The sequence below is a fragment of the Pimephales promelas genome, chromosome 6, assembly GCF_988280905.1.
Source record: "Pimephales promelas chromosome 6, fPimPro1.hap1.1, whole genome shotgun sequence".
Lineage (NCBI taxonomy): Eukaryota > Metazoa > Chordata > Actinopteri > Cypriniformes > Leuciscidae > Pimephales > Pimephales promelas.
Window position 1 is genome coordinate 15796718 of NC_142774.1, and position 12951 is coordinate 15809668.

Genomic DNA, 12951 nt, shown 5'->3' on the forward strand with positions numbered 1-12951 from the left:
ATATTATACAGTGTTTTACAATCACTTACTATTTTCCTAACCTTGATGTCATTTTCACAACTCTAGACACAAAACTCACAAACAATGATCAAAATGCACCTTTTTCAACACTCCCCTTTTCTCAATTGCTTGGATACAATACATATAAAACTTAGATCATTTGTTCATTCAACAAAAATCACCTGTTCAAAACCTGTATCACCAATTTTGTTGTACAATATTTAATGATTGTACGAACAATGAAACTATCGGTAGCTTGTGTGTGATCTGTAGTCATGTATCAATGGTATTTCTCAGTAAATTTTTTTTTGAACCAATGATTGTGCAAGTGCAAGATTTCTTTAAAGATGTGAATGCACAATGCAATGTTTTGAACATTACAAGTTACAAGAGTGTACATTGAACATTACAAGTGTGCTACAAGTGATAACTGTGTTACAAGTGATAACCGTTTTGAGTTTCGTGTCTAGAGTTTTGAAAAATGACATCAAGGTTCTGAAAATAGTAGCACAGTGATTGTAAAAACTGTAAAATCACAATTATATAATGATAATAATAATAATTGTCAAAGTTTAGCATTTATTGTACTGAAAGGTTTTTCAATAATGTTACATTATGATTAGAATCAAACCTGAACAAGGTGACAAAGATAAATGTTTAGATTTTATAATTTATTTAAATCATCTGTTTCTAATATAATTCTAGAATTTTTAATCAACATTTCAGTTACTAACTGTACAACAGAACAAAACTTAACAGAAATGAACAGTTATATTACATATTGAGTAAAAATACATGACATGAACATAAACAGCAATAACAAATGAGATTTTTTATGGCCTTACAAATGTATTCCTGTGTGCTTATGTGTTTGTGTGTGTACATTTTCAGTGTGTCTGATGTGTCACCAATTTATTTTTGTGATGGTTCTGTCTTTTGGATGATTTTATTTTACAAATGATAATATACAGTAGTCTCAAAAATGTATTTGTCTATACGTGTGTGTGTGTGTGTGTGTGTGTGTGTGTGTGTGTGTGTGTGTGTGTGTGTGTGTGTGTGTGTGTGTGTGTGTTTGTGTGTGCACACATGTGTGGTGAGCATGATGATTATGCATTGTGGATGCTTTTTGCATGGTTGGAAGTGTCACTTTATTTCTGTCAACCTAATGTCAGTATTTTTTCCACACTAACATAAAAACAGATATTATTTCAATATTTATTTATTTATTTATTTATTTTTGTAAATCTTGAAAGTGTTGAGAGCCATAACAAATGTCATACTATTTGGACAAAGATAACTTGTTTTTTTTTTTTAGCAAAAGTCATTTGTGGGTTAAAAAGACCCCATAGATAACCAGAGGGTTAACCAAAATCCCATAAATAAATAAAAAAAAAATAAAAAAAAATAAAAACTTTTACTTTGGGACAATTGCACTGTAAGTGCTAAAATAACAAATCTTGGACTAAAATGTAGTCAAGAGTAGGCGGCTGCAGTAAGAGGAGGAGTGAAAAAAGTGCAGGCAAGCCGGACAGATCTCGCTTCTCGCAGTGGATCAGACACCTGTGAGATCAAAGGCTGATATCACGTTGGAAAAAAAACAAAAACTATGTATTTATCAATGGCTAGTGTTTGTTCTGTGAACCATATAGAACATGACATCAATAATGGAAATTCTAATAGAGGTTGTGTGATCTGCATCCAGAGTTTATTAGAACAAAAAAGGTCCATGAAGATCAGTAAACAGCAACAGAATGGGCAAAAAAAAACACAAAAAAAAAAACACAGAGAACCTAATCCACAGAAAATGGACAAAAGAAAATTACAGATATAATCTTTTCCCTTTGCTTGTTGTTTGTAACGTTTATTTTTGCAATTTAAATATTATAACCAAGCCTTAAGACGTAATTACAAAGGGTTCGTTCTTTCTTGCTTGCTTTCTGCCTCAGTCCTACAGGGTGCATTATTCCCCTATTGAATTTTAGCTCCTAAAAGACAAACCGAAAGAGTAGTTTTACCAGTACCAAATCTTTTCTATTAGAATCATCTAATCAAAGCTGACTGCGAAAAACAAACATACATATTCTTACATTTAAAAAGTATTTTTAGACTAATTTTGAAAGAAATGTGTCTTAATGTCTAAAATAATCAGAGCCACTTCCTCTTTGTTCCAGAGGAATGCTTCTGTGCTTGGTTATCTGTTAAGAAAGACATTTGTACATTTTAGTGAAAAAGATACATATATTTTATTTGTAATTATTCTTTAGAATCAAACATAATCTACACATGACGTAAAGGCAATAATCAAGTTTCGTCGTCACTTGCCTTTATTTATTGAGACACAGAAAGTTGAGCTTCTCCTCACAGTTCCTGTTCTCCCATTGCTTTGTCTTGGTGTTTCGGGCTCCACAACGGAACGGCTCAAGTGGGCATGATGGCAGAAGGAGGTCGGTCTGAATACTCCTCACATTCAGGAAATACCAGTTTCCATTCAGAAAACGCAGGCCTGTCCACACACTTTCTGTCTGGCTGTTATTGGTCACATTTTTAATCTGATTTTCTGGCCAATCAAAATGAAAAGAGGCCAGGTCAGTGTAGTGAGTCCTGCAGAACTCCAGAGCTTCCTCCCATGTCTTATTCTCCTGCACCAGAATGAAATTCTCAAAGCAGAAGAAAGAAAAAATTTGCGAACATGAAGTCTTATTCCAATGGACATCATAAGCGAATGCACAAAATTCAGGATTTTCAAATAAGTATTCAATTGCTGAAGTTTTGGTGTCTCCATGCTTCAGTGACTTGCATGAGTTTTCCTGGCTGTTGACCCAACTAATAGGGTATGCTCCTCCAGCAGCCTCTTTAAGCATCTGAAGATCCTCATTGTTAGTGATTATTGACAGATTTTGATAAAACTCTTTGCAGTATGTCTGAGCAGAAGTACAGGTCATTGGAGTGCTCACATAAATGTGAACTTTAACTCCAATCCTACCTCTTGCCAGTCCATAAAGGACAAACAGGAAAAGTCCAGTGAGAGTAATCTTCATCTCTGCTGTGGTTTGCTGCAGTTTGCTGGTTTGCGGATTAACACTGAACAGTTTATAACCCCACTGGGCTGCTGACATGCAAATCATACAGCATAATCATCTATTTTGTTTAATTAAAAAGTTGGGAAGGCAGCCTGAAAAAAAAAAAACATTTATAAAGGAAATATTTTAAAGTCTTCTGTGTTATTATGGGTATGTGAAACATTTTGCATGAAAGTAAATAAATTTCACCTTTTTTGTTCATACACACGCAGCTGTTCTAAACCAGACTGATATAGATGAAACCACTAAATAAATGATTCGAATATGAAACATTCCAGAAAATGTATATAACAGCAACACAATTGAGCAAAAAAAAGTACCACAATGTCAAGACACACCATAAGGAAGATTTTTTTCTGTTCATCTCTGTATATTTCACGTTAAAAGTGTTGTGAGTCAGTATTAAAATGATGCGAACATTAAGTCTTTTTCTTTCTTCTATTACTCTTTAGTGTTTAAATTTAGCTTGATAAGTATAAACAGGCAAAATAAATACAATTTCATATGTATTAAAAAATCTGCGGGCCACAATACAGAAATTAAGCATACTAATCTTGGTGTATTAATATAAAATAAATTAATACATCCTATTTACTACAATAATAACAAAGCACAATATGTAGCATACAAAAGAGCAACAAAACACATTTCTTATGAACTGTAAAATTTGATACATTTTTAAAACGTTTTCAACTGTAATTTATAAAATAAATATACGGCGGTTACGCCCACTGAGTGGCAAAAACAGAGGTAACATTGGTTTTCAGGGTGAATGCCGTGAAAAACAAAACAATATTGCTGTTTTTACAATAAATAATAGGTATATTTTTTACAGACTGCCAAAAGGTGCAGTTACAAACAACTGGACTCCAGGCAGCGAAAGGTGGATTTGCAGTTAGCATTTAGCACGTTTACATGCACACCAGTGAGCTGTGAGCTAACTCACAAATATTAGCTTATTGAACCAGTTTTCTCCATTATGCAAACCAGTAACAATGACAACGCAAGTAAACCGTGGCTGTTTACATGACTTACAATAAATCAGGCCATGCACCTGTGTGATGACAAATCAATCATTTGCGTATCTGACTATTCATTTGTTTAATTTGTTATGTCGGTTGTGATGTTAAAAAGAAACTTACAGCTTGTATATTATAAATGTATGTATAGCGCCTATTATCCTCTCATGCAATTCATGCTTATATAGTGCAATCTACATTGTCCAACTGGCATTACCCTGACTGATAAACTGTTTGTAAAACAGCTGAAAATTACTCATAAAAACAGCAAACAAATGTAGTTGTGTGCATCCATTTAATGCAAAGAAATACCAAATCTTCAATCCTCATTCAAATGAGAGAAATTATTATTTACATTTGTCCACATTTACATTTTTTAGCATGAACATTGGATCATAACTACATATTTGGTGCTGATAGACCAATTACTTCCTCAGATACCTCTTAATAGTGATGAAAAACACATACTACATGATTTGAGTTGGATTAAATTATTATTTTAACTTATTATATATTTCTGGTTAAAATACATGACTATTGAGATTCTATAATATGTCTGGATTTTGTTTTCAATGAAGTCACACCACTGGCTCCCAGTAGCATCCAGAACCAAATAAAAACTTTTGACGCTGTCTCTCAGTACTGTACCTCTGTTTCATGTACACAATAATTGACTAGCTACAGTTTGACTTCAGGTGAAGATTACCTGGAAGCTTATAAATGCTGTGGTGAACAATATGACATGGTTTTTAACTCTGCTTTCTGCAGAGTTTAGCTCCAGTCCAACCTACTCAACTGTAACTGTTTGCCACCGGACATGGCGTTAATGTGTGATCGCCTCTCTGGCGCATCATTATTCTCACGTCTTTGTCTGGTGCTCTGGCTGGAGGTGAGTGCGGCGGCCATTGAGTGTGCTTGAGCATACCGGATTTTAAACTGTTAACCGTGTTACCCTCGTCAGGTGCTGGGCTGTTTGGGGATACACATGGTGCTGAGGGTTTGCAGGGCAGCGTGTGTCTTCGATCACAGGCTGCAGATCACATATTCCATCAGTGTAGTCTCTGAGGAAGGGTTTGCTGGGGCAGAGATAGTGAATGTCTTTGGTCAAGGTCAGGTGCACATGTGTAGGTTCGGGGCCAGGTACAGCTGTGTGTCACTGTCGTGGTAGGGTACCATATCCGGAGCGCGTACTGTAGCTTGACGTGAGTGTTGCTTTTCCAGAACACGACATTGACAATGTCCTTGAGTCAGTAGATTTGGCTCGACTCTATGAAGGGTAGGTTCAGGAGAAAACCCACTTCCCTCCGCTCGGGGTCGACGTAGAGTGGGATGGTACTACCCAGGTTGTAGAGGGTCAGTTGGAGTGGGGATGGCGGAAGCCAGCACGGTTTTCTCAAGGCTTAAGGGTATCAGGTACGGTGAAATTCTACCCATGGCTAGGTTGTCGATGGAGGAGTTCACCTCCCACAGCATGTCTGTCATCAGGGCTGTGAAAAGCTGAGTTTGAGCAAAGTCATTCTGGAAAACAGTAAACAGCTGTTTCATGGAGTTCACTGTCTGGTTCAGCAGAACACTGTGGGTGTTAAGAATTACCACAGTTCTCTTCAATGTCTTGCCGATGGTCTGCAGGGAGGCACTCTGTGTTGTGAGTTGCTCTTTTAGCTGTGAAATCTCAGTTTGAATTTCAGCCACATGCCGTTTCATGGTGGCTAGGTTCAATGTTAAACAGTTCCAACGGCAGCCGCAGCTCCAAGCAAAGCTCCCAGGAACTGTTTGGAATGACGGTTGTGTCCACCTAACTCTGCTTTTGTGACAGTCCTTTTCTCAAGTTGGTTGAGCATGTGCTCAACATCAGCCTCAGCATGAGCGAGGGAGTGCTCTGTCCATCGGACACCGGCCCAGCTCTATTGGGCTACTGCGGTGGGGTAATATAACCTGGCCCTAGCCAGATGAATTTTGCTCCGCCTAGCTCCACTCATCCATCTGGAACGATCCATTGAAATGGCGTTTCAGAAGGCTGGGCCTTATCAAAAATCCTTGCATATGATTGGATAAGCCACTTGTCTGTCATCTTTATCGATGTGCTATTTCAACCACTCACACAGAAGCCAACCTGTGACGCTGATGAGAGCGACGCAGTAAAAAAAAACGTTCTCTGATGTTCTTTTAATGAAACAATATTAGGTAGATTGGACAACACGGATGAAATAGCAGCATCAATGTTAACGCTTGCTTCCTCGATGCGAGCCGCCATTGTTGTCTGAATCAAAACAGTCTCACGATCGCTTCTCCACTACGTCACATCTATGAAACTCCCGCCCTGCATCCTGATTGGCTAAGCCATAAAGTTGGTTGGAGAAATCACTCTCAATGGAAGAGGTTCCAGATGGATGTGAGTGAAGCTAGGCGGAGCTAAGCGGAACGACATTCATCTGGCTAGGGCCAGGTTAGGGGTAATGTGCTTTGTAGATGTTGCAGGGGTTGAATCGAACATACACTTTCTGGGTGTGGGTCCTGCAATTGGTGATCAGGAGTACCAGTTGTTCTCTCAGGACGATGCCTGATGCTGGACCTGGTGAGATTATGTCCGATTGCGGCTGTCCTCTGGTTGGTTGGAGGCACAGGATGAAGAACCACAGCAGAATCCTGGAAAGGCTGGAGGCACAGGATGAAGAACCACAGCAGAATCCTGGAAAAGACAAAGGGGAGAGGGAGAGAGAAAGGGAGTAAAGATCTCAGCGAGTGTCATCCTTGGTTGGCTAGGACAGTCTTTTCGCTTCGAGGACGCCACTATGCCACTTGCTTCGGTGTTCTGGTGTTGCGGTGTGCAGCACATGGTGAGTCATGGGCATACATTGGCATGACCCCCCTTTTGTACTGTGGCACCACAAGCCTTGGCGCAATGTTGTCCCATGCACGCAGCATGTGCTTGGTGAACTGCAGTTGTCTGGGGCACCGGTTATCGGTTGGTGCAGATGGCGTGTGTGGGTCATTGTTGGGGTATGAGAGGTGGTTTTTCTCATAGTGTTCATGGGCTTGTCATAGTCTTTAGTAAGCTGGAAGGTGCAGTTTAGCGAATTCGAACATCCATTTGGTGTTGAGGCTGTCTTCATGGCTGGCTGTGGGAGTTCCCGTGAACTCTGTGACCTGACAGTCTGGCTCTGCGGGAGATCTCGTGATCTCTGTGACCTGCCAGTCTGGCTCTGGTGACCTGTGTGACTGGAGGGGGAGAGGTTCTTGCACTTGAGCCCAAACTTTCAGTTGTATGAAGTCTAGTAAAGACTCAAAGCGATCTAGCAGATCTTGACCAATCAGAAGTGGGTAAGTGTTAATTTGTGATGTGTACATGGGGTGTACCAGACTCATAGGACAAATTGTTTGGTGAATGGGAGCTACCTGTTTGAGCCGGATGTTGTTCTGGTTGTAGGATTGCACATTCAGCTCACATGATTGAGATATAAGAGTTCGATCTTGGCTCTTAGCTTTAGCACTGAGTCTTGGAGTGACATTAGAGACAAGAGCTGAGCTGACATTAACGTGATGTCTGCGCCGGTGTCTATCAAGGCTTCAAGGCTCAAATCGTTGTCCAAAGTGATTGCTAGGTAGAGTTTTCGGGCCACCCCCTTTTTGATCAGGTTTCCCAGAAGTTCTATCGTTGGGGCTGGTGTGCTGATCGATGGGTGGTTAGGGCAGGTCTTGTGTGGTTCACTGAGAAGGCAGATAGCCAAATCAGCATTTCCCGGTGTTTTGGGACTTTGGTCCCAGTTGTGGCACATCACGACTGGACGTAATTCTTAGCAGGTACAATCTGTCCCATGCGGTCACATTGGTAACAGTTTGTAAGTGAAAGTCAATGTCTTGCAGGTAGGCGTGTATATCGTCGCTCCTGCAGGGTTCGGAGTGAATGTAGGGATGTTTCTGGCCAGCTTGTCAAGTTCTTTGGGCAATTCACAAAATTACCTTGTGTGTCGACTAGCGTGGTTGACTTCCCTTTGGAGTGCCAAATTGCTGATGTCATGTTGCGTGTTGCACCAATGGAAAGAGACTGAAAAGTCAGAGACTCATGCACGGTAAGCGTCGTTAACGCTGGCCAGACGACCCAGCTCGATGGAAACCAACCAGGGATGACTATCAAATCACCACAGCACAAGAGAGAGTTCTACATACAGGTATAAATACAAAAAAGGATGAAGAACAAGTGAAACTTAAAGTGAATTTAGGCTTTCTTTGTCTAAACCAAATTGAGTACTCATGTATCTAGAAAATAAAAGGCAAAGGCTTCCCTAAATAATGGTAAACCAAAGGAGAATTTTGAAAATGATGTTAGTTATCAGAATAACCTAACCCCAAAAGAAGAAGTATCAATAAGTAAAGCAGGATGAAACACAGTAGTAGCGGGTTTGTACCACAAGGGGGTTTACTTCCTCTCAGTGGTCAACCTGGTTGAACAGACAAACTTAATTTAAATTGCAATTCAAACTGGTTTAAACTCAATTTAAATAATTATATAAAGAGATCAAGTAACATCTTGATAAAGTAACATCTTGGTCAAGTAACATCTAAGATAGTAAGGATACATTCGTAATAAAGTATCAACAACATTTATGCATTTAATATGTAAATACCACTGAAAGTGATATTTGTTATCACTTCAGAGCAAATATTATTGAAAAAGACTTCAATAAATCTGTTACTCATCCTCTTTTCTAGCAGATTATTTGGTAACACAATACGGGTGCACATAATATGCATTAATTCATACTTAACTAATGCACAGATAATCATGAGTTAATGTATAACTCATGAAGAACTAAACCATTAATTAATGATTACTACATCAGCAACTAATAAGGGGTCTATATGATTAATAGATTAATTAATAGATGAATTGCTATTAATTCAATGTGTTATTATGTATTAATTCTTTAATATATTTTATTAACTAATAGTGTAAATTAACGTGTCAATTCCCACAATTAGTCAAAGCTATGCACTTCAACTTCCAGTTGTCTACTTTAATTAATCATTAGCTAATGATTTGCAAAGGTATCATTATGTTATGACTTTACTTGTTGAGGCACATCATTACTAACTAGTCATTTAGTAATTGTAGTAATTTCCACATGAATTTGCAGTAACAATGAAGTAATTATTCATGTATTAATGGATGTTAGTGTACCTGTCATATTATCTGGAAGTTGAAATACAAGGCTTTGGCTCATTCTGGTAATTAACATATTAATTAACACTAGTTAAAAAAACTAGTTATTATGGAATTAATCCACAATTACATATTTAATTAATAACAATTCATGTATGAACTAATACATTAACCTTACAGACTATTAATTAGTTCCTAATGTGGTAATCATTAATGAATAGCTTAAATTATCATTAGTTACACATTAATTCAGTATTATCTGTGCATTTGTTAAGCATGAATTAATGCTTATTAGTGCACCTGTACTGTAAAGTGTTACAGATTATTTTTTTAAACATCTCCTCATAGTCTTTGGTCCATGCACCGTCTGTTATCTGTAATCTGTTATTACTGACAGTATCTTTTATCAGGTCTAAATTATACTGTGCTGTTGCGCTGGGCAGGTCTGTGACCTACAGTACTTTAAAAGCATCTTTGCAAGTCAAATTCACAGATACAAGCCTCAATTTAAGTTGTCTTAACAGAAAAAAAGGATGCCCAGGATACAGTAATAACAAAAAAACAAAAAAAAAAAACATTAAAGCATTTAAGTATGTGATTCCAGCTGCTTCTACCAGCTTCCGGTGTTGCTTCTAATTAGTGATGATGGACAGATAGTACTTGGTACAGTATGTACATAAAGCATTATTCCTGGCCATTGGAGTGGACATGTGTACTCTACAACTACTGTACTCTACTCTACTGTAGTCAGTCCATAAAGGACAAACAGGAAAAATCAATTGAGAGTAACATTTATCTCTGCTGTAGTGAGCTGGTTTGTTTTAAGGTTGGTTGAGCACTGAACTGTTTATCAACCTTACTTGGCTGCTGACACGGAACATGCAAATCATACAAAATCCCACTACAACATTATTCAACTTATTTCTAATACAACTGCATGTACTGCAGCTGCTTTGTTTGTTTGAAGAAAGAACATATGCAGTATAACATTTTAGTTTGTTAAAATAATCTGAACAAAATAAGTCATGGCAAAAACTAGGTATAATAGCATGGTGAAAAGTGATATACTGTAGGTGAACAAACTAAAAATATTTCATATAAAAAATGTTTTGTTGTTCTTGTTGTTTTTTGTTTTCCCATCATTCTGTGATGATTAGCACTGAATGTGTATCTAAGGTGGAATAACTGGTGACCTCATGCTCATGATAAGAAATGTAAATGTCGACATAGGCAAATCAGCATTTCTCTCATTTAAATGAGGATTGTGCATGTGGAACTTCGTTGCATGCAGAAATGGATCCAAAGCAATGCAAACAACAGCTACATTTGTTTTCTGTGCCATTTTCACAGCAAATTATATTTTACAAACAACCAAAATCAGCTACAGAAGAAATATTATCCCTTCATGTGATTTTGTGTAAAACATTTATAAAAAGAGGGGGAGAAATTGCTTTTATAATGAAATTTGTTTTCTTTAAGTGTGGTTTAATCTTTGCATAGTCTGAACTTGCATATTTGAAAATAGTCCAATGCAAACTCAGTCTGTTTATATTTCCCCATTCAGTCTGCATTTAAATAATTCAAATTCACAGGATTGGACTTGATGTACATTGACACTTGTAAGCTTTAGTGTAAAGCTTTTGAAATTACAAAATCATAGTGTTTTTGCATATAAATATATTGGTAACACTTTACAATAACAGTACATGAATAATCATGTAATACCTGAATTACTAATTACACTACTATGAACTAATGATGATTTAAATGTACAGTATGCAATTTTTGCCCACCAGGGGTCACTCATTTAAAATAATAACAAAAGACGTACTTTGATGACGTCGGGAAAGAGCGTGGGCTCACGGGAGTTGTTGTAGCTGTCAATGACAACCAGCTCAGCTCATGACATGACATCATCGTTTCACAAAATATACGGATATACAGCATACAGCTGTAGATTTAGCTTGTAAAGAAGCTTTAAATGCAACCCCAATGTTTACCTGTGTCATGCTTCTCCTGTCCCAAACCCTTCTCGGGTCATATTTTTCACCCGTACGTTTAAGCTTTACTGAGCTGGCTGTAGCAGCAGAACGTGCAGACAAAGCGTAATCGTGGTCCATAACTATAATACAGACGAATATAAATATTTATATTACGCCCCTTCAATGAATGACCTATTTACAACATTTTTCATATATAGGGCGCACCGGATTATAAAGCACATAAGATACTGCAGTCAAACGTTTGACTGGGTTTGCGTTATGCATCCACTATGTGCTAAGGCTAAAGGGAATAGTGAGTGCGCGGCGCCGGAGGTGAGGCGTTTATTTAGTAAGCATGAGCGCGCTGGAGCGGGCACGTAACTTACATTCGCAGCCTGACTCATATGAGTATTCAATGTGCGCGGCTCGCTGACAGCAACAGCTGGCTGATTTGAATGAGACGACTCGGTTACTGTGAACGGGGAGCGCTTTATGAACATTCTGTGACGTGCGAGCAGCACCGGGGACAGTGTGTCTGTTAAGAGTGAGCGCTCGTGAGCGGGCACGTGATTTACACACATAAAAATACGTACAACTTTTTTTTCTTCGTTATTTTCTTTGCTTTATTGGCGGAAGTCCAGTGTTCCCCTTCAACACTATCTCACGACCAATTCGTACGAATTCGACGCATGATTAAAAAGTGTCTAATTCATACTAATTCGTACGACTTCACTCGTACTAATTCGTACGATTTGTCTAAACCCACGTGATGGTTAGATTTAGGGGCGGGGTCAGGGGTAGGTCATTCGTACGAATTCATACGAATTGGCCAATTCGTAAAATATGTACGATTTAGCAAAATCGTATTAATTCGTACGAGTGAGGTCGTATGAATTGTCACGAATTAGACACTTTTTAATCATTCGTCGAATTCGTACGACTTGGTCGTGAGATCGGGTTGTCCCCTTTGTGTTTGGCGGGTTTCGCCGGGTTCCGCAGGAAGTTAGAGAAAATAGAGGAGTCAAAGGTTATATGACGCCATAGACGGGCAACGAAACGGAAATAAAGAAACGTCCCGTGTCTTTGAATTAAACTATAAATTTCTCTGTATTTTAAAGTTGGTGGAAACTGTCGGGATAATGTAAGTACACATCTAATAGAAATATATAACATAGATACAGTTATTTTTGCTATTTTTAAAGCAGAAAAAATACATATTGTGGCTTTAAGACATGTACTAATGAGGAAAAAACCTTAACTATGACAGGAGTCATGCTTGTTATTAAATGTAATAACAAGCTCTTCTAAATCAGATATCATTTGGTGCTATTCAGTGGTTTATAAAGAAGTGGTCGAGTCGTCAAACTACACAATCAGCAGGTAACGTTTAAGCCAATACAGAAAATTACGTTTTATCCTACCATGCTACTCTAAAAGTTGCAGCAGTTAGTTATACTTAAAAGTATAGCTCGTTTCAGACACATTCTGAGTGACGGTGCCATTCGTTTTTTATCCAAGGCCATTAGCTAGCTTGGGGAAATGCATCTAGTTAAATGAAATCTTAAATCCATGTCCAACTCTAAATTGTAAAGAATTTGTATTTCATTGATTTCATAGTAACACTTTACAATAAGGTTCATTTGTTCATTACTCATGTATGAACCATGAGCAACACATTTGTTACTGTATTTGTTAGGCTAATTGTTTAT

The 12951-nt window shown here is 38.0% G+C and overlaps 1 protein-coding gene and 1 pseudogene across 1 annotated transcript; both read right to left on the bottom strand.

Moving 5' to 3' along the window:
• Nucleotides 1–2324: 2324 nt before the first annotated feature.
• On the bottom strand, nucleotides 2325–3116 carry LOC148978516 (uncharacterized). Its single transcript, XM_089132661.1, has one exon. The coding sequence runs from the start codon at nucleotides 3114–3116 to the stop codon at nucleotides 2325–2327; it is 792 nt and encodes a 263-aa protein (XP_088988787.1).
• A 1750-nt stretch (nucleotides 3117–4866) lies between these two features.
• On the bottom strand, nucleotides 4867–7875 carry LOC148978517 (uncharacterized; annotated as a pseudogene).
• Nucleotides 7876–12951: the final 5076 nt, after the last annotated feature.

Bases quoted from the DNA above. Each gene is read 5' to 3' on its own strand.
- LOC148978516 (XM_089132661.1), bottom strand. From the start codon at position 3,116: ATGTCAGCAGCCCAGTGGGGTTATAAACTGTTCAGTGTTAATCCGCAA.